Source organism: Patiria miniata, unplaced genomic scaffold (assembly GCF_015706575.1).
Source record: "Patiria miniata isolate m_02_andy unplaced genomic scaffold, ASM1570657v1 HiC_scaffold_29, whole genome shotgun sequence".
Lineage (NCBI taxonomy): Eukaryota > Metazoa > Echinodermata > Asteroidea > Valvatida > Asterinidae > Patiria > Patiria miniata.
In genome coordinates this window covers 21,749,995-21,772,948 of record NW_024037068.1, presented here as the reverse complement: position 1 = coordinate 21,772,948, position 22,954 = coordinate 21,749,995, and the positions used below count along the sequence as shown (strand labels likewise).

Below are 22,954 nucleotides of genomic sequence, written 5' to 3'. Positions count from 1 at the left end.
ATGCCTAGTCCTGTGCTTGCTTTTAGATGAAACATTACTAAATATTGCAAACAGCAAAATATACATATGATTAAACGTAAACTAGATATACACAGGAAATACAATATTAAAACGTCTTTGTGATACGTATTAGTAATTACCTCGTGATGAAAAGATAAACTTGAGCTTATCCCTCATGTAAAACAAGTACCATTTTGATACTTATTATGAATAATTCTCCTGTAGCATCATCATACAAATTATATTGGTTTTGAAGCATATTGTACGAGGGTATGGCATGTAAAAGAGATACATAATTGTCTATGATAAACTTCAGTTAAGACTTATGTGCCTTTAACTCCGTTCATAGTGAATCTATGAAAAAGTCACATGATAAAATTCAGTTCAGACTTATGTGCCTTTAAATCTGTTCATCATTTAGTCTTAGTGAATCTATGAAAAAGTCACCAACGTAAGCTATATTTGTCAAACAAAAACTATTACAAAAAATTTGATGCATATTCATATCTTTCAGTAAAGTTAACTTATCGTATAGTTATGAAGGGCAAAAACCTAATATTAAATTAACATCACCCCGACGCTAATTTCATGTTATGAATAGTACTGTAATATGTCGTAGCACCTGCATGCACACTCATCTGCTGCTGTAGTCTTATGTCTTGTTGGTCTCATTGTCTGTCCCTACGTTAATGCACAAAAGCATTTGTATGTCTTTATGTTTATTTTGATACTTAATAAACCTGTATTGCTGTGTTTCAACTAATATTGTAAACACTATACATTTCCTTTTCCAAGGACAGCATTGAAATAAATGAACTTGAAACCTAAATAATTTCAAATGTTAAACATCAAGCAGTAGAATAGTCTTTCGTCACTATAATCAGGGTTCGAAATTAGCGGTAACCCGCTAGCCACATGCTAGTCAAAACAGCGGCGAGCTAGTCAAACTATTCCTTAAGTAGCCTGGCTGGCGAGTCAAAAAAAAATTATTGGGATACGGCAAAGATGAAAGGACAGGAAGAAATAAATCATGAAATTCAGAAAGCAAACCTGTATCAATGTGTGTATAATTGTGTATAATTTTATCAACTGTTTTTGAGGGTTAATTATTAGATCTGTTTATTGAAAACATTCCTTTTTCTTTTCGAGGGGCTTCGAAGCGCTCCATCAGGGGTCAACTTTCAGGCTCTCTAAACATTTTACAAGTATGCACATGGTTATTTATTGGACACTCTATAAAAGAAAAAGCCATGCATGCTAGTGAAAATGCCCCTCGGCGGGCTAGTTAAGAGTCTGTTTCACTAGCATTCTTTCGTTTTGGACGGTTAGTCATGACGGTCGTCCTGTCAAATCGCATTCTTCGCTGAAACGAAGGGGCGTGATCAATAAAACTTGCCCGATCAATCTTTCATGCAGGGGCTGTCTTAGGGCGCCGATGAACTCGTACAAAAATGTGATGGATTACAGGGTTCAATGTTTTTATTGCGAGAATAAATTGGCAAACTTTCACCACTACATGTAGTTTTGAACCCAGTGCATGTAGTCAGTGGCCGTGTCACGCACACATCCCTGTTTGACCTCAGTTTCTTGTCCCGAGGTCAAGCACCCATGGCCCAAAAGCGTATGCGAGATTTTACGAGATTTATTCGAAACCACAGAAAATACACGAAAAGTGCCTAGATACATGCAATGTTTGGCCAAGATGGCTAAATAAGTGAAAAGTTGATATCGTGTGCTTTATTTTGATACCAAAAATAACTGCTTTTGACATATATAAAGTGTTGTTACGGCCTGTCAAACAAAATCATATTTTTCATCAACAAAATCGAGGGCTGATAGTTTTTAGGTGTACATTCGATTCTTAAAAAATGCCGAAATAAGCGGCAAGTCTCAGTAGACAGAGGAAAGTTTACTCTTCAGTTTCATGTGAAACATGTGCAGGAGACTTTTAACGTTTGGTCCGAATCGCCGGTTGAAAAATTAAGACTTTTGCGAGATTTCATGACTTGCAATCACATGTACGCGCGTGTGTAAACGAACGAAAGCACGCCGACGTACGTTGGCCTGAAAACATACCCCTTTTGAAACTACCGCACTAATCTCATTCGAAGTGAGTAATGTCAAGGCTTTCAGTTTCCATTGTTGTTGCATTCGACATGGGCGTAGCAAGGGGGGGGGGGGGAAGGGGGCGCTTGCCCCCCCCCCGGAAAGCCAAAGATGGGGGGGGGGGAGAAAGAAGAAAAAAGAGGTGTGAAGTCATATTTGCTACTAATTTAATACACATTTAAAGAAATGGGCGTCTGCATGGGTGTCAATGGGTGTGGGGTGGGCAAATGTCCCCCGCCCACCCAAAAACAAAATGATCAGTTGAGAATATGCTAGAGAGAGTACAAGGATTTGGGGGGGGGGACAGTTTGCTTTGCCCGCTACAAAAAAAATCCGGGCGAAAGAAAAAAAAACATTGATATTGTTGTTAATTTCATGGGTGAGGTGGGTACATGTCTCCCTGCCCACCCTCGAAAAAAAATGATCGATTGAGAATACGCTAGAAAAGTACAGGGATTTTTTTTGGGGGGGGTGGGGGAATGTGCTTTGACCCCATCTAGAACAATCTTGGCGACGCCCATGGCTCAAAGCTTCGTTTTAAAGGATTTTTTTTATTTATCATAATATTTCCATAAGGTCAACAACATGTTGATTTTTTTTTTAATATAGGCCTACGTGGACTTCCCTACTTGAACATGCAAAACATAATAATATGCCTTGGGATAAGTTCCGGCCTTAAGGGCCATCTGGAGCCCATTGTTACGGATGTGTGTTAATTCACAATTTAGCATGGAAATGCATGTGGCATCAATATTAAACAGTGCACATTTTTGCAAGATTTTATTAATGGGCAGAGGAAGGAAAAACTATTTGCTCACAGGTTGTGTCGTAATAAAGCAAACAAAGAGTTATTCAGAAATTCCCCCCTCACACGACCACTGAATCTCACCTTGCAGTGTTATCATCCTGCATCGACAACATCAGCTTCGTGATTTGTATTCAGTAGTAAACGGGTTGCCATATAGCTACTGTTTAAAATAAATTAAAATTCCTACACGAAATACCAGCTCTCAGATTGAACGTTCTGGCGTTAGAGGCAAGAAAGCTGCTATGGTTTTCCTTTTAAAATTAAGTAAAAACAATTTGGCAATTGACAACGAGACAGGAAACGTCGTGGTGTTAAGTTCAACTTGAAGCGAACGGCAAACAAACTGGCAATTGCAGGTGATTAAACGGTAATTTTGCAATTTTTTTGTGTTGGCAATGTATTGTGTCGTAGCCTTTTGCTTTTCAATGCTTGAAACTTGATGGAACTATAACCGATGTACCAACAAACTTAATGCAACGCTTAATATGTTACAAAGAACATGAAGTGGATCTGTTTCCACAGTGAAGTTATTGATTGGTCGATTTGTTTCAATTTGTTGTTTACCTACAGGCCTATTACAAAGATCGCAAAGCATCTGGAATTCCGCCCTCCATTTATGTACCAGGTAAGATGTGATACCTAACTTTGTACAGACAGATGCACAGCAACTGAGTATAGACCTATGCCTACATGTATGAAAATAAAAGGAACTTTATATCAAGTGGCAATAACTGATGAAGGTCTACTTATTTTCGGATTATTAGAAGAAGAAAAACAAACAATAATCGAAGTGACAACTAACCTTAGTTCGTATTCTGTTATCCTCATTTCAGAGTGTAGAGTATCTGAAAAAATGGCCGTAAATCCCCGCACGATGATCGACGTGCTGCAGTATTGTATAAGTGGCGTCTGTTCACTGGCTATGCTCGAAAATCTCCTAGCGATTGCAGTGTTTGCTGGGACCAAAAAGCTCCGCATCAAGTATTACGCCTTCGTGTTCAACCTGGCGCTGGCCGACTTGATCTTCTCCGTCTTATCCATATCATATCCTTGGCAGCCGACAAAAGACGTTTTCAACGGCCTTGTCACCGGAGCTTACATAGTCTCCATTTTGACTATTCTGGCCGTTGCGGTCAATCGTTATCTGACCCTGTCCCTCATGCCACCGGCTCGCTACGATTCACTGGTGACTATGTATCGCTTGATTGGGGTTTGTATCATTTTGTGGTGTTCAAGTCTCGTGTATGGCTTGGTGATTTATAACGCTGTCCCAAGATGGGTTTTGTATGGGGTACACGAATTTGGAGGCTCATTGGCAGGGTGCATCGTGTGGCTTATCACCGCTCTTGTTTATTACTTGGCTTTCCGTAAGATCAAGCATTACACTCCACCTCTTGCATCCGCGGCAGGCATCAGTGCCAACGAGGAGCGAGATCAAACCCGAGTCCAGCAGACTCGTCGTTTATTGGTCATGTTTGTTCTCATTCTGGTGGTGTCATTTGTTTCTTGGGCTCCTGCTTTCGCGCTGAGGATGTATGTATTTTTTAATCCCTCTCTAATGCAGGATGGAGTCTTCGTGGCGTGGGTTTGGGGGACTTACTTGCTGTATACTCTCTCTACCTTGATCAATCCGTTGATATACTTGTGGCGATTGGATGGTTTCAGGGAGGGTTTTTATGCCATGTTCTGTCGTTGTGTCATTAAGGCAAAACCTAACCAAATTGAAGCTGACCTGACTACTGATGCAAATACCCTTGCTGAGACTGGTTTGTAAAAGTAGAGGTTCAGTATCACGGGAGGACTTTCAGAATTTTAGTGCAAGTCCAACTTTGAGACATCTTTCAGTTACAGCACAGAAGCAACCTATTTTGTCTTCCAAGCTTTTCATCCGTTAACCTAAGTTTTGCTTTACGCTAAATTTTGAAGAAGACAAAACTAGGACAAAACAGTAGTAACGGGAATTTTGCGTCAGAAATTTGTGATAACAAATTGTATATTATTACAAAGCGAGTATAATACAATGTTTACTAATCGTGGTTAACTTATTATATTGACATCATAGTAACATTATATCTTTTTCGGGGTCGGGATTGGCCCGATACTCTTTGGGTCAAAGTAGCATTTGATTTCCGCGAAAAAAAATCGGATCATGAAAACGTTTTTTCTGGTCAAGAAGGAGTTTCGGGAAGAGTAAATTTTAGCCGGAAAGTTTCAGGTCAAATCTGTCATGGATTTGGATAGAATCCCGACCTGTGACACGATCCAAATATCCTGAACGCATTACTTATTTGCATTACTTGTTTGTCCTCATACAAACACCCACACTCTCACCTGTACAGTGTGTATTGGTCATTTCACATTGAACATTTCTAAGTGCACCAGAACTTACTGGTTCTTTGCTCTAAGATGTTATTTTGTCATTCATAGCCATGTTGCTATTTCTGAGAATCAACGAAATCAAGATGCATGCCTTTTTTATCCTTTCTTAAGTATCTCTTATCCAACTGCATCCAGTTTCCACAGCATATAAACACTGTCCCACGAGCACTTCCGCAGTTCCACTTCATAATTTTTCGTTCTACAGTTCACAGTCCGAAAGTCGTTCAACTTCAGTTTCCTCAGCTCACTTTTCAGTTCACTAACAGTTTACTTCAAGTAGTTCAGTTAACAAAGTCCACAAAAATAAAATTGCAACACTCCGCCTATCGAAATTATCAGTTTTTTGGGTCCAGTAATGATATATATAATAAAACAAGTATTTAAATGTCGCAAAAATGTGATTGGAAATAATGTATATGGGTATTATAAAAGTTTATGAAGGTTTTTGTATTACTTTTACGCGATGAACATAAATGAATGCAGCCATTTTTGCGCAGAAGTATTAGCTTTATATTTTTAAGGCCCTAACTTAGCTTTAAAAAGCTAACAGCAAAAAGTAAATACTTTCAGATGTTAGTAAATTTTACTTTTAACTATAATACTTTGTTTTTACGAAGATCTGAACCGTGAAAGGCCATTAATATGGATGATAAATTCAAAATTAACTTTAACATATATAAAGACATGCATGACTGTCTAAATTATTGAAGAAAAGTAGGGACAAAATTTTTTACCTGAGCGTGAGGTTGCAACGTGATTGGCTGATCCCGGCCCCAGAAATCCCTGCACTGCATTCTTTGGCGCCGAACTTCGTGTGCGGACGTGAGCGTACGTTCGTACATGTTAATATGCGACGACCGCCTTATACTGTATGGTCTACGCTTTAGAAAGACTGGCGTGAACGAGAACAATGGCGAGGGGAGACGAGCCTTTGTTTACTGGAACGGAGTGCCCATCTCTCTTTCGAAGCGATTGGGCCAGACTCGAGTCCATGAAATGCTGCTGCGGGGGATCGCCAAACCCAGCAATGAATTATGCCGGTACCCATTTAACAACTGGGTTGAGAGGAGTAATTGAGGTAAAGCGCCTTACTCAAGGGCACAACACGCATGGCCATGGCGGGGCTCGAACCCACAATCTCACTAAACATGAATCCTGTGCCCTTCCGCGAGACCACACATGCCCACAATGACGAATGACGTACGTATGACGTATCTCGGCTTTTTCGGTCTACTTTTCCCTTATTTGAAATATCAATCAAATATTTATCAATCAAATTAGTTTTTTGCCCTTCACCGACTTTTAGACACTGTATACTCAGTGTGTTACCTCCCGAGTGAAAGTGAAGGGCAAAAACCTAATTTGATTGATATCACCCCGACGCAAAATTCCATCTTATAATTTGAAGTATCGTTAGCATTTTGTAAATTGAAATGAAAAATTTCTGTTTAAACGTTTTTATCTACCTTTCATTAAAACGAACCTCGTCAATACAAACTATTTCGAGAAACTATACTCGCTTTACACGTTGAGGCTCCTATTCGAAGTGCCTGGAAGGTTTCTCGTAAAATCTCGTACATTCTCGGGGTCAACTTACACGCTCTATAATGGCGAGTAGGGTTGATCAGACGCCATTGGATGCAAGGTTTTTGGCGTTATAGGCCTACAGGTTAGGGCAGGCTCAATACTGAGTTCAGTATCAGAAAAGTTGCTGAAGCTCATTCAATCAGTTGCTTCATATTGTACGAAATTAAGTGTTGTCGAAACAAGACTGCAGGATTACAAGCAAAGCCGTGAGTCTCAGTGCTGACGTGAGGGTGAATTTCTAAATAGGCCTAATTCTTGGTTTGCTTTATTACCACACGACCCGAAATAGTTCTTTCTTACTTTTCTCATCAATAAATTCATGACAATTTTGCAAGCAAGATCAATGCCGAATTTGCATTGCATTATGGTAATCGAAGGCCAAGGGCGGATCCAGAACACAATTTTCGGGGGGGCAAAAAAAATTTTGGTCCCCCCAAAAAGTGGGTCAAAAAAATTACGGCGTGGGGTTCGGGGCCCGCTTAAGGGCCCCGAAAAAATTTTGGATTCTAGATGCTCTGTGGTGCGATCTGAGGCAATTTCTGACCACTTTAACCAATGTTTTTTTTTGAGGAAAAGATGGTGGTGTACTCATTGCCTGCCTTTATTGCGATGTCACATAAAAAAAAAAAAATTGGTTTCGTTTTGGGGGGGGCCATGGCCCCCTTTGGCCCCCCCCTGGATCCGCCCTTGTCGAAGGCCAATGCTCTTTCTAGGCCGGAATATGTGCATAACATTGCATAAACAACATATGCATGCATTTATCGCCGAGTCACATTACTGCAGTTTCATGAATTTGGTTAACGGAACGCACACTCAATTCCCAGGCCTATTCTGACCAATAAAAGGCCATGTCGCCGCAATGAACGAAACCAGACAAGATTCCTCCCGTTTCCGAAAATGTCCGAAGTTTTCCAAACACCAACACCTTTTCCTTGTCACTCGAGTGCTTTTGTTTTAAGTCCTGGTAACTCTTCAGTTCCTTGTTATTTGAAATTGAAACTTGCACTTGCTACACTTTCTGACAGGGGTAATAACCATCTGTATTTGGATTTAAAGCCCATCTAGGCGTTGTGCAAGGAAGAACGATCTTCTGCGTGTTGTTAGGGGTTTTTTGCGTAATGCTAACTGACCTACAATGAATAAGAAACGAGAGGTAACCATGCAGGTTCTATTTTTGCCAAATGTACGTGGGTGTGCGTGTGGGTGTTATTCACGAATTGGCCATTTTTGTCCTTATTCCCGAGTTGGCCATTTTTGTCGAGTTCCCTGAATGCATTTTACTAATTGTTAACTGTTGAATGGGATGGCGCCAGACTATTTATGCAGGCACAATGCAGCCTTATTTTACTAAGGGAATAAATGTGTGCTCCGGAGGTTTTTATCACTCGTTTAATACCGCTTAGAGTCTGGGTGCTGATAATTACCCGAGCCGGAGGCGAGGGTAATTATCAGCACCCAGACTCTAAGCGGTATTAAACGAGTGATAAATACCGACCGAGCACATATTTATTCCCATTCATAAATACCTTATCCGTAAAAAAATTTCAAATAATTCGTTCAAAAAATCCCGATTTTGTTCAACAAGTTCACTTCATGCTTTTTGAAACATCCCTCTAGCAAAATAATGGAGTGTTCAGCTGGCGAGTAAGATGTAAACAACCCTTTTATGGAGATTGACGCGCGCGTAGCATGTTCTGCGCGATGTCACGCAGAACGCACCTGGGGCGTTGCGTGTTGAATTTAGAACTATAAAATTCTGACTCGCTGTAAGTGTTGCGCATGCCTACGTGAAGATTGTGAACGTTCAACCAATGAAACGGTAAGAGGCACTGGATTTTTAGAAGTCCACATTTTATTGTGACACTGGAAACGTGTTTAAGACCAGCTAGCCATGTCTTTATCATCCGTTTAAGACCGGCCACGTGACGGGCTCTCGACCAATAGGAATAGCTAAACTGTCTGAGGTATTTATGAATGTCTTTTAAAAAAAATGGCTTTAAACATTAGGGAATGTTTAATTACAAGTTTTAGATTATGCATTGAAGCAGAGTGGGATTTATTATAAATTAAGTCGCTTTCGTTTCTCTTCGCAAGTACAAAAAATTAAGATTTTACCTAACTTTCATTTCAATTTAAGGCCCATGGGTTGTTTGGTGAGCGCATGAGGGCATTTTTATTTTGTTTACTATCTATTTTTGTTTATTATTTGAGTATTTCCTTCCCTTTTTTGGGTGGGGTTGCGCGGTTATCTTGTAAATCAAATATCTCTAAAGGGTGGGGAGAAAATGTATTGAAGGTTTTACTTAGCAGGCTTGCGTCTTCAATGGATATCCCCACCACGTACCCCCTTTAACTCCCCCCCCCCCCCCCCACACACACACACACACCCATACTTGTTTCACATGACTAGTGTGGACTTTCCATTGCTTTCGTGTAGTTAAGAAAAACCAGTGAAAAAACTCATTTTTCTCAAACTGTGAAAACTCTTTCAACCCATTTTTTTTTCTATGATTCCCTTTAGTGTTTCTCTTCATTCTGCTACAGATAAACCTAACCCAAAAATGCCTCTAAACCTGTTTTCCAGAAATGGGGAAACACTGTGTGGACGTGGGGTAAGTCCACACAACGTCGGTGCTACCTACATTATGTGGACGTCTTTTGTTCGGAAGTCCACACTGCGTATGTAAGACAAACTCACCCAGACACACCCACACACACACACACCATTCGAGTTACGGTTACGTTTCATTACGGTTACCCTCCGCCAGTGTTGCGATCCGTTCGGGTTGCCCTCCATTAGGTTAATACCCCGCGAGGGTTAAGGTTGGCCTGAGCTATAGGGTTATATACTGCAGCCAGTTTCATAGTCTGAATATCATGTACATCAATTTACCACATGCACTTTGGATGAGGCTATGCCCTGTACATGGTTTATTCTGTTTTATCAGAAAACTGTCGCCTGAAGCTTGTTCTTGTCTCTCTACCGGCTTCTATGACTAACGTAAACAAAAGCAACCGTATTTGAATCCCCCGCCCGCATGAGGGTGCACACCTGTAAATAGGCCTAAACCCATCCGCCGAGATCATGGATAAAAGTTATACCCTCAAAATGTTCTATATTATTAGAGAGTTCTGAGAGCCATAACATTGGGGAATTGAAGAGATATGGCAATGAACCTTTGGCCCGGACTCGGGGCTTCCAATTCTGAGCATTTTGGATACAATTGGGCTCGAAAGTGGCGCTATTTTGCCATGTTGTGGAGGGATCGTTTTTCAAGATGGCTACCGTTCCGCCTTGGGGAAAATAGGGGTCGTCTTCTTTGGGCGAGAATTTCTCGAAAAGTCAATGTCAACCCACCAAAAAAATGAAAAGAAATTGAAAGATGACATGTCGATCATCATTTTTCTATGCAGCTTAAATACCTGTGAGAGTTTTGAGTATTTTTAAAAGAATTTTGAAGTATGGGCATTTAGCACTAGTGGCTATGGGAATTTTTTGCACTGATGCACACATGAATGGCCGTCATTTTGAAATATAGGGTGCACTGAACTAATTCAAGCCCCATTGAAAACAGTGAAAAATCAACCGAGTTCATAACATGCAAGCCGACATCACTGGGGTTTCTCAAACAAAAAAATGAATAATTGTCGTGTCCTTCATCTTTTTATTTCTTTTCAAAAACCAGGAAGTTGATCCTTGGCTATATTTACACAATTCCACCGTTTTTAAAGCCAAACAGTTTCAGTTTTGAAAAGAAGTCGTGGGGGTACATTCATGCTAATGAGCTCGCGTAGAAATTCACACTTGAATTAGTGCACTGCACCCTGATGACTTAGCCAGCCTCGTTTTCAAACGCGGAAGTGCACAGATCGACGCTAAACTCGTCGTAGTGGGATTCCCCTAATTGCATAAACTTTGACCGGAGTTCCACAGATCAGATGGCGCGGATATTATCCAAGTGGGCCCTCCATTCTGTAAATGTACCACGTACCCTGTCTGTCTGAGTATTTCGTCAGCGAACTTTTATCAGCCAGACGTACAGCATCAGGCACCAAATAAAATGGCTGTTTTGAGTGGTGATTGGTATCAGAATGTGACAACAGTGTTGGTTGCTTTTGCAATCCTAGGGCTGTATGCTTTGTACAAGAGCTCAAAGCGACCCCCTAACTTTCCACCAGGGCCGTTTGCTCTACCTATTGTGGGGAATATTACAGGTGAGTCGGTACTTGTTGGAAATGCACCGTGGAAGCTACAGCACAGGTGGGGCTGGATTGGAGGGCATTGACTGAGAGAGACAGATGGAAACATTTGTCAAGCTTCATTTGTGCGTTCTGTTAACACTGCTTTCCCTGTTGTGCTGTGACTGGCAATGTTTGTATCTCCTATCAATAGTCGCCAGGGCTCTATACCATGGCACCTGTCCGGGTAGCCCCGTGAACGTGGCGTTGTAAACACCGCCATCACGCTCCGTCCTTGCGTAAATACACTCGAGATTCATTGTCACGCGACACGTCCGTTCACATAAATATAATAAGCCTCTGTACTAACGACGTCACACTTTGTGTACATGTGCACTTTCCTGTGGAGCCAGTGGGGGCCCACGGCCAACTGAGCACCGTAGGATCTAGGAAAGCACCCACGTAAACAAAGTGCGACGTCATTAGTAGAGGCTTATTAACCATGTATAATGTTGCCATATAGGTTAATCACTTAGTCGTTAGGCTTTCTGTGAATTGACGCGAGTGTTAATCTGTCATTGCCAAGAAATTTGATGAAAAATACGGCACAACGAACGTGTTCAAAATGATCAAATTGTATTCTGTATATTCGTTTGTATGTTGTGTCCGTTTGATTTGTATGTCTCATCATTTCACTCAGTATTTCTTTAATTAGTTATTATTTTAAGGCAATTTATGTAAGCTTCGGATTCCAGAATATGCATACATGTATATGCCGGCAATTGTATTATATTGTTATTCCTTTTATAATTCAATAATGTGCAGAATGGAAATAAATGTGAAATGAACTGAACTATCATGCATGACCTCTTGCTACACTGCTAGAGCTTATTGTGCACTCGCATTTGGTGTTGGTTTAAACATAGAGCTTCCTTGCTCTATGGTTTAAAGGGATGCTGTGTCCTATAACAATCCAATTGGGCTTCAAAACACGCTTTGAACGAAATGATGTTAATCGGAAAGAACATTTAAAAGTATGATATAAACATCCACACAACTATCCTTTCAAAACTGGGCGTTTTGTGTTTTGCCTGTATAATACGTGTGAGAACGACTTCGGGGTCCACTTTTGCGACCCCCAAAAGTCGAGCGGTTTGGGTGTTAGTTGAGATTTCAATCATTTCATCCGTAAAGTGTTCACCTTTTGGGACTCGTAAAAAAAACCACGGTGCTGTATACGTACGTTATAATAGACACACACAACGTGTATATCGTACATTGAAATAATACGACAGGAATAACGTATTTGTACTCGGTCGTGTCCGATGTAAACAACCGGTATTTTTTTGTTTCGTCTCGGGAATAGTAAGACATAAATTAGGTTAGTTTCCTTTCAACCAGATGTTTGAAATAGAATACGTAAACAATCCAAAACAAGTAATTTCAGGGATTTCAGGACCTAGTACCCCTTTAAATACCTGCGGAACAGCCATCATAGAGGGCAATGCCCTTTTCAGTTTTGCTAGGATATGCAGGAGTGGAGCTTTTGTGCATTCATATATACAGTTGACTCTCGTTAGTACAAACTGTGTTAATACAACATTCTGGTTATAACAAACATAAAGCCTTGGTCCCGACTGTGCATTTATATGCACAATTAATGGGACTGTTGTTCCTCTTAATACAAAATTCTGATATAACAAACAGTTTAGCTAGGTCTGAACGAGTTTGTTATAACGAGACTCGACTGTAGTTACTGAATTAAAATGACAAAACATGCCCTCTAAGAAGGTCACTACCTATACGGTCTATAGTCGGGAGAGTCAAACACGTAAACCTAAACAGAAACGGAGACCGTAACTACACAATCGCCTTCAGAATACTGCATGAATTGTGTTGTAATATAACTTCGTGCGCCTTTTTTTCTTTTCGGACCAGCATTTATGTCCAAAACTGCGATGGAGGTCATGGGCGATTTGCATAAGAAATACGGAGATGTCTTCTCACTAAGATTTGGTAATGGGAACGTGATTGTACTGAACAGCATTCAGATCGTCCGAGAAGCACTAGTGAAGAAAGCCGTGGAGTTTGCGGGTCGACCACAGTCATACACAGGTACATGTACGCGGAACCTTAGGTTTGATTGGACAGTAGAACTTCCACAAACGTGATTATCTATTGCGGTAAATTAGGAATCTCCAAACTGTCATTGGGACCTTTGCCAACTGGTCCCAAACACCTTGTGAAATTATTCTGCCAGAAATGGTTTTGATCGAAAGTAAACATTCATTGAAGGTGGTTCAAAACACTGTGTGCCCGATGGCACACTTTGTTAACGTGTGTTATTATTAACAACATTTCATTTATGAGGCCCCATTTATGAGGCCCCATAAGTTGCGTGCATGTGCTTTATCTCTTCTCCTTTTTGTCATATGTTTAACCCTAAAGTTGCCGGTGGCGGAATCCGCCCCCCTCAACTTTTTCCGCGATAGCCTTGGAAAAAAATCGCGACCCGAGCTGTTCTGACTTTTTAGCCTCGAGTCTTGCTCATCTTTTGATACTAAAAACATAAAACTTTCAGGCGCTACGCGCCGTGGAAAATAAATGTTCCCATATACGTAGTGTACACAAAGTAGAATTACCATTCGTGCATATGAATAATTAATTAGCCATAATTCCAAAACCCTTTGATCTATAGCCATGAAATTTCCTGGGTATTTTCATGATAAGTCATTTTATGCATGCACCGAGTTTCGAAATTGTTTGTCACTCAAAGGCCGAGATATTAGGGGACAAAATCTGCCCCCCCCCCTTTCCGGCTGTGAGATGGTAAAAATAAACCGGCCCTTTTATGGTTAAGCTCAAACTTGAACGGGATATTACTGTATGCACTCTACTTGTAATTTTGAGCAATTTGTTGCTTCAAATGAAAAACAAAGCGATGCACGGACTTCGTTGTAGCAATTGTTATATTCAACGTTAAAATTGTTTCGTTCCTATACTCAGCTGAGATCTTCTCTGAAGGATACAAAGATATAATCTTTTCGAACTACGGCCCGCAGTGGAGGTATCAGCGCAAGCTTGGCCACACTGCAATTAGGTTAGTGTATATTGCCATTTATAAATAAAAAAAGTTGATATTATCTGTAACAGAATATATATTTAAGTTCTCAACAATCAAATTTCACAATCTAATACCATTTCTGATTGCAGACATTTTGCGCAGAAGGAACCACTGCAGAAGCTCGTCTTCAGTGTCACTCCGCAAATTGCCAAAGTTCTGGATGACCTTGGGGACGAGCCGTTTGCACCAAAGTACACCATTGGCCTGATTGTATATAATATCCTAGCAACCTTGTGCTTCAGTAAACAGTAAGTAGCATTGAAGTTAAAGGTACAGATCGCCTCAATGTTATGGGTTTATTTGTTTAGATCATTCACTTAAACCACTTCACAAAGCTGTGACAAAGGAAATATTATTTACATGTGACTCGGAATTGTTTTTTGTTGCCTTTCCTTAACTTGTGTTGTTGTTTTGTTGTTGTTGTTGTTGTTGTTGTTTTGTAGCGAATAGAGCCTTCAAATCATAATTCGAGCCACTTGTAGGCAAAAGCTGCCATCATTTCATAAAACGTTAAGAGTTTTGGCTGTAAAGACCTCACATTTATTCAGCGAAGACCTCAAAACATTGATGGTGTAGGCTTTCTAAGTCTAATGTCTGACTGGAATCTAATTAGCCCCTCAGTGCTCAATTTTGAGAACCTCAATACAATGACAGCACCGAACTTCCTTGATGCGTTGATTTTAACTTTTTCAAATATGATCAAGTTGTTAGAACTACAAAATCCAGTACATTTTTTTTCAAGTCGCGTCTGCTTTGGGGCAACACGCCTTAAGTAATTTGGAAATTTCTGTTTGTATTGTGTTTGTAATTGGGCAAAACCGTGAATGGGTGCAACGTTGACACAGCACTCACGCGTGGCTGCAAGCTAGCTACAATCGGCTGGATGAGAATCATCTCGCGGGATGCTGATTTCGGGATTATGTCATTTGTCATGCGAGGGCGCAATTCAAACTATGACATGGCGATATTTTGTATTCTCGAAATGTACAACATTCACAGAGCTAAAACTTCATCGAATTAGTTGTTAAGCATCCATCTTTACATTTTGAGCACTAATCTTGCAAAAAAAAATTGCGCAAATGACAACTAAAGAATGAGGGTGTTGAAACGCCACCTGAAAAGCAAACAAGAGTTCGAAGGTATATTTTTCGTGTGACTCTGTGTACTTTGTTCTTGTTTCAGATACGAGTTCAACCAGCCTTCGGTAGTGGTGTGAAAGCCTTGGTAGTGGTAGAAAGCCTTCGGTAATGGTGTGATTGCTGACTACTTCCCTGCCTTAAGTTTCATTCCAACACCAAGCGAAAAGAAGATTCGGAAACTCCTTGCAGAGATGCTTGGAATCTTCCACAGGGAGTTGAAGATACACAGGGAGAAGTTCGATCCAGGTGAGTCAAAACCAAATATGTCATTATCATCTCCCCGATGAAGATTCCATCCTCCTTATAGACGAGGTGCAGTACCCGCTGCTATATCAGACTCAATCCAGCCAGCATCTCTGGAAATTTCCGGTGGTCAAGTGGTAAGATGTCTGCACCCAGAAGTAGGAGAATGGGAGTTCGAGCTCCACTCCAACCGGATTAAAGACCAGTTCCTACTTGGCGCAAATGCTAATGTAATGCAAATTTGACGTAAGGAGATATTGAATACCAAACTCACCGGAGATGAAATGTCTTCAACTTTTGCAAATTCGCAAAAGCGAAAGCTTGCCTTGACGTTTCAAATTTGTGTTAGCGTGGGCTTTCGTGCCAAGTATAAACCAGCCTTAGGCTTGTTTATTTTTCTCTGATAACTGATGTACCACAGTTATAAGGTATCGATACAAATGGGTGACCGCCGACATAGGGCTGGATATCTCAGTTGGTAGAACAGTAGAATGGCAAACTGGAGATCGAAGGTTCAAACCCCGCTTCAGTCAATTTCTTTGTTCAACTTTAAGATTACTTCTCTTTTTCAACAGAAAATGTGCGTGACTTCTTTGACTCGTTGCTGTTGGCCCAGAAGGAGGCAATAGAAGCTGGGGAGGAGGGAGCCGATCAACTCACAGATACTCACATTTGTCAGACAGTCCTTGACATTTTTGGAGGTAACAAGAACTGATCTGTTTAAAGTAAGATCTGCTCAACGTCTGATGTCCGGGGGAGACAAAGGAAATTGTGTTGTCCTGTCCAAGCAAGTGGTCGGCTTCGCAATTGGTTGTAGCGTTCTATAACAATATTTATAAATACCAAAGTTTTCAGAAACCAATCTTCAAATTTGCCCACACCCTCCTAGACAAAAAAATGGAGTTGGAGTGCCCTGGCCTCGTGGTCTGGAGCATTGAATTCGTTTTGGTAATTTTGTAGGGTTCGAGTCTAGCCCGGGGCTGTGGTGCGTGTACCCTTGGGCAAGGCACTTTGTCACTCATTGCTTCTCTCCACCCAGGAGTAAATGGGTACCTGTGAGGGCAGAGATGGTTATTGTGGTTGATTTCAGCTGCTTTGCGCCAACATGGCAGCATCGAGCTGTATACTCCCCATGTAGCTGAGATTGTGTTTTGAATGTTTCAATGGCTCAATGAGTACAATAATGAATACCCATTGCAGTTTGTTGCCTGAAATTCCACAGTCATTGTAAGGCAGCTCTAATCGATCTGTACCCATTTACTACTGGGTTGGAAAGAGCAATTAGTGACGAATTGTCTTGCCCAAATCAGAGTTGTTGGGTTTTTTTTGCCCAAAAATGTATCCAAATAGGCTGAACTTGAATCCCCTGCCAACCTGCAGAATCAAGTAAGAGGTTGATACTAAAGACCTTGAGGTCACGGCACTGCATATTGTCACATCATTTTGTTGTGTGTGATTATCAATTTTTGTTTTTCTAAGTGGCCAACACTTCGTGCTCAAGTTTGATTGTATAGGATTGTACGGTTTCAACACAGCTGGAACTGAGACTACCATTCTCACGCTCCACTGGGCAGTCGGTCTCATGGCCGAGAATCCACACTTGCAGGAGAAGGTTGCCAAGGAGATTGATGACGTCCTGGGTCGCGATACGCTCCCCTCATTGGACGACCGTGGCTCGTTGCCGTACACCGAGGCCGCCGTCCTGGAGGTTTTCCGCTACGGATCAGTTGCCCCTATGGGCGTTCCCCATGAGGTCATGACCAATACCACACTTGGTGAGTGTTTGGTCCAGTTGTCTTAGTCCCATCACAATTCCATCACAGTTTCGTTAAAGAGTAAGTCACAAGTCTTTAAGAGCAAGTCACAAGTCATAATAACTTGAGACAAGCATACTTCGCGCCATATGCACATGAACCAGTATCACAAACACCATCTACTGCCAGCACACACATCTAGGAGGCGCTATAGTTTTGGTAGACACACAACATGAACCACCCTCTTGTGACCACCTTATCTCAAAAAGCTAATAATTTTCTTTTAGCCAGTTATAGCCGGGATTACTTTTGGCCAAAAAAACAAACAATCTTTGAAAAAAGATATATCGGCCAAATTTTGAAATTAAGTCGAACACCAAAAATACTGACTCTTTAGAGTCATTGTACAATATTTTGTTGGATACTTCTCACTGTGACTTCATATTTTGCAACACCCCGAGACACCACCATGAGCGATCTTTTTTCAAATGTATTTCTACAGCTGGGTACGATATCCCCAAAGACACCACGGTGATGATTAACCATTTGGCTCTACACAACGACCCCAAAGAGTGGTCCGAACCGGAGACTTTTAAGCCGGGTATGTTTGCAGAAAACAGTGCTTGGCTATACTGGACACAGGGAACATGACCGAAATGGGGACAAGGGCGGATCCAGGGGGTGGGGGCCAAAGGGGGCCATGGCCCCCCCAAAACGAAACCATTTTTTTTTTTTTTATGTGACATCGCAATAAAGGCAGGCAATGAGTACACCACCATCTTTTCCTCAAAAAAACATTGGTTAAAGTGGTCAGAAATTGCCTCAGATCGCACCACAGAGCATCTAGAATCCAAAAAAATTTCGGGGCCCTTAAGCGGGCCCCGAACCCCACGCCGTAATTTTTTTGACCCACTTTTTGGGGGGACCAAAAATTTTTTTTTGGCCTCCCCCCCAAAATTGTATTCTGGATCCGCCCTTGATGGGGACAGAATTATAAAGGCTATGACGTCATGCTTTGTCTACTTGTGCGTTTTCCTATGAGAGCCGCGTCCCACCTAGGTGGAACCATGGGTGGAACACGCTCTCGTAGGAAAGCGCACATGTTAACAAATTGTGACGTCATAGACCTCTATCATGCTGCCACAATTTCAGTCATTTTCCCTGTATCCAATAACAGTAGTGAATGATAATGTTAACGCAACTCGAGCGTTTATCCAATGGGCGCTAGTTATCAGTGGTGCGCATGCTGCACTCGTTCTTAAATACAAGGCGCGCACGCAGCTTGGCTACTTTATTGGTGTAAGGAGCCCGACTTACGCGAACCTGCTGCAATGGGCTAAAAACCATTTAATTATAAGAGGTGGACCCATTGATCTCAATGTATATGGAGATCGATGGGTGGATCCGCTTACGATCTTGTCCTGTTTAATTGGTGTAGAGATTGATTTCAAAATAAAAGGGGAGCACAAAATAAATACTGACAACAACTTATTTTACTTTCATTTTCTTTGTTTCATGCTCTGAAATATACTGAGGCATAAGATAAAACATTCAAGCCCAGGTTAAAACACTTGCCCAGGTTGGACTCCGTTGTGAACACGCAACGGAGTCCAGGGTATGAATCTCTCCTGCCATAGCGAAAACAATTACAACACATTTTTTTGCATATTTTTACCTGATGGAAGAAGCTGAAATTTCGCTTACATATTCCTTGCGTCCAGAATTGTGCCTGTAATCGGCACGCGCGTGTACGTCTTGACGGGGGAGTTCGTACTGAAAATGTTTTCAACGAAAGCGTAGAACTTGCGGCTTATTATCGGTAAACACGCCGCCCGCGAACATATTTGCCTTTTCTAAACCCAGCACAGGCACAGTTCTGGACACAAGGAATATGTAAGCGAAATTTCAGCTTCCTCCGTCAGGTAAAAATATGAAAAAAAAATGTGTTATAATTTGTTTCGCTATAGTGGTAAAATTTATACCCTGGTCGTAATACAATGAAGACGTCGTCCAACCTGGGCTTCTGAGGCATAAGATAAAACATGCAAGCGTTCTAACACTTGTTATTTTCCACACATCTTGTGGGCGTGGCCGAAATGTGTGAAAGAGGTGGTATATATGAGAATTCGATTAAATTGCGGCAAAAATTCGTGCATTTTGTTGGTAAAAGCATGTAACTTGGCATGCAGGGGAAATCATATTAAGAGGTGAACCCTGCCCATTTTGGGGAGGAGCTTGAATTTTAAAAAGGGGTACACAATTGTTCCCGTAGCAGCACCACTGTATTTGATTAAAACTGGTGACATGTATGCAGATGTAATTACAACTGTCTGATATTTCGACTGTTAATAACAATTTTGCTTTCTCAGAACTTTTTCAAATATTACTCGCACAAAAAGTAACTGAACATTTCTGACCACTTTCTTCAATAGAGCGTTTCTTGAACGACAACGGTCAACTGTTCAAAAAGCTCCCAGAGAGTTTTCTTCCCTTCAGCGCCGGACGTCGCGTCTGTCTCGGCGAAGACTTCGCCAAGAAGGAAATCTTCCTGCTCTTCACTTGGCTGTTTGGCCGGTACACCTTCTACAAGGTACCAGGGAAAGAATCCGAGTCTCTCTTGATTCTTAACAAGGTGGTGTCCTTGTCCCATCAGCCTATCGATGACATGGAGGTATGCGTCAAGAAGCGTTACTAGGCTCATCAAAGGCACTGACGTACACAGAGGCATGAAAAGTTTTAGCAAAGATTGCACCCACACCATTGCCAAAGCTAGTTCCTGTGTTTCGCTTCAAGATCACAGTTTTAAGCTTAAGTTACTTAGCGCCAGAACTCAAAACAAGAGCATATACATGAAGTCTTTTGATTTGATTACGCTTACGAATGCGATTTTTAGTGATGTCAAATCGCAAGTCAATTACTAGTTTAAATCATGATTCAATAATTAGTAAGATCACAAGTCAATCACAAATCAGTAGTAAGCCAGTCACAAGTCAAAGTATAAGTGAATAGTAAGTCTATTTTTCCCCTGAAAGTCATCATACTCCACATTTAATTTATTTGGAAGTCAGCATCTCCACATTGAAAACAACCAAAAGTCTTAGGTACTTCAGTTCACTGGCATAAAAAATGGACATGGATTTTTGTAGATATCCTAAAAATGTATGATATGCATATACATAAGCATTTCAATCGCAGCTTGTAGGGCGTACACAAGAGCATAAACAATAGGTGTTGCTTATTAATAAAATATTCCTTGAATTGGATTTGTTAAATTATTTTCATCAGATTGATTTGGTGTGGGTAACGAATGATGTTCCTATTTTAGATGTTGATCTTATGGCTTTCGCTTTTGTTTTTGTTTCATGGTTTTATTTAAAAGATTTTGTGATTTTGTTGATAATTATACATGTATGTTTGTATTAATCAATAGGGCTGTCCCGAATATATAGCAACTGAAAATTCAGTTTCGTAAAATCGAAAGCCAATTTATTCGGAAATGGACTGTCCTAATAATTGTAATTAATAATAAGAGAAATGTAATATGCAAATGTTTCTTACGACCGCATTCAAGATGTACTCAAATTGCAATAAGAGTTAATTATTATATTCAGTTCTTGCCATGCAATTTAGGAAATGTAAACCACTGCATAAGTTGCCACTTTAGAAAATAATTCATGAAAAGATAGTAGTCATGTTAATTAAAACGAAGGAGGCATTTGTTTTAAGAAAGTAACCAACAGGGCCTATATACAATTTCTACGAGTATAGGCAAATAATTACTTCGCTATCCCTGATGTACAATATTTACTTTTTTACATTTGATTTCTGAACATGAATAATGAATGTTCATTGTTGTCGTACGCAGGGTGTATAGTGAGAACAAGTAAAAAAAAAAAACGACCGCAAAACAAAGACATATATTTCACATAAAATAAAACTATGCAGCATCAAAATTATTTATGACGCGGAAGCCCATTTATTTTACTATAGGTTTTCCCGGCTATTTTAAAACGTTTATCATTCGAATTCACCGTTTCTAACATTCAAATTCGTCAGTCAACATCGATTTAGTGCACTTCCAATGTTTAATTTCGTCTTTTGTCAAGCAATTTCAAATTCAGTTCAAGCAATTTCAAACAATGAGCACATGTTTTATTGATTTATATCAAACGAATTCGATCTCTGAACGCTGCCATTCGGCAACAGCTTAGACGAACTTGATCTGTAATGACGAATATTCTCGACTCAGTGACTAAAAGAGGGTGACCAAACTTTGAAATTGAATGGTAAATGACAAAATTGATTTTGTTAAAAACACGTGAAGTGTTTCTCGGACGAATTTGAATGTTAGAGTTGGTGAATTTGAATGAAAAATGTTTTAAAATAGCCGGGAAAACCTATACTTATAAGTGAGAAAATTATTCCAATTGCTCTTCACGCTAAAATGCTATCACTATTTAAACGAAGTAACCCTAAAATCAGTTCCTTAATATCAGTTTCTTAAAAATATATATATATGTTGTGTTCTGACTGTTAAGAACAACACATAAAATTACGCCGAGTACCTGTTTCAACAGCTGTTGTACACAATATCTTTATTCACAACCCTGCTTTGGCTAACAATAGGAATTATAAAATCCACTTTAGGAATTATAAAATCCAATTTTAAACTGAGGGTTTTTTTTTTGAGGGGGGGGGGCTGGTGATGTATGAAGACAATGTTAAACGACGATTCTTGAAATGGCACTTCTGGACAAAACACATGTTAGGCCCCATGTCGTTTAAATGGTGACAAAATTTGAACGGATTTAGCAATTGTTTGCCACAAAATGACGAGGAAAGGGACCACTGGATGACTTTTGACCTAAACATCCGATATTTGACTCTCAACAGGATTGCAATTGACCATGTTTTCTCGAAAAAGACCAATGCTACCCACGAGTGAGCAAAGGTGGCCTCAAAATTGGTTTCAGTGGGCTCACCTTTTTGTTTTACATGCGTTAGCAACGGAATCCAGATATGGGGAAATTGTGTGTACATTAATTTTTGCATGCCCTCGATGTACATTTGCATGTACACGATTTGCATGCCCTCAAAATCTTCAGTATTTGAGCATGCTGTGGGCCATAAATTTGAGGGTTTGTAAAAGATATGGGTGGAAGCCGTGCACAGGACTGTGAGCTTGTAGTTCCGTTCAATTTGGATGAAATTTGGCCCCTTAGAGCGTTCTTTTTTGCAATGGAGTGTAGGCATCGTTTTTCAAAATGGCGATGGTCTTCAGGACTATTTTTAGGGGTGATCATCTTCGGATGGAAATTTCTCCTAAAAGTCATTAGTTGATCCCAAAAAAATTGAAAAGAAAATGAAAGATGATGAAAACAGCTTTAATTTGATGTGTGTCTCGAACACCTTGGAGAGTTGTGAGTATTTTTCTCGAATTTCTGAAGTGGGAGCATTTACCATTTGGGTCTATGGAAGTTTATTTACTGGTCTGCAACCCTGTGCCATTCAGAAGATTCACAATGCTGTGCGCCACCAAGAGTTTGCAATGGAGAGTCAATTTTTTAAGTTTATGGTCTACAAACCATGGCCCATTTGAATGATTAATTTGCTATAGATCGGGGTATGGCGTTCT

At 40.5% G+C, this 22,954-nt stretch overlaps 1 protein-coding gene and 1 pseudogene across 1 annotated transcript; both read left to right on the top strand.

Annotated features, from left to right (window-relative positions):
- The first annotated feature begins 3,495 nt into the window (after positions 1–3,495).
- Positions 3,496–4,944, top strand: LOC119736225 (adenosine receptor A2b-like). Its single transcript, XM_038210263.1, has 2 exons — positions 3,496–3,539; positions 3,748–4,944. The coding sequence occupies exon 2, from the start codon at positions 3,768–3,770 to the stop codon at positions 4,686–4,688; it is 921 nt and encodes a 306-aa protein (XP_038066191.1). The 5' UTR covers positions 3,496–3,539; positions 3,748–3,767; the 3' UTR covers positions 4,689–4,944.
- Positions 4,945–10,753: 5,809 nt separating this feature from the next.
- On the top strand, positions 10,754–21,299 carry LOC119735379 (annotated as a pseudogene).
- Positions 21,300–22,954: the final 1,655 nt, after the last annotated feature.

Bases quoted from the DNA above. Each gene is read 5' to 3' on its own strand.
- LOC119736225 (XM_038210263.1), top strand. From the start codon at position 3,768: ATGGCCGTAAATCCCCGCACGATGATCGACGTGCTGCAGTATTGTATA.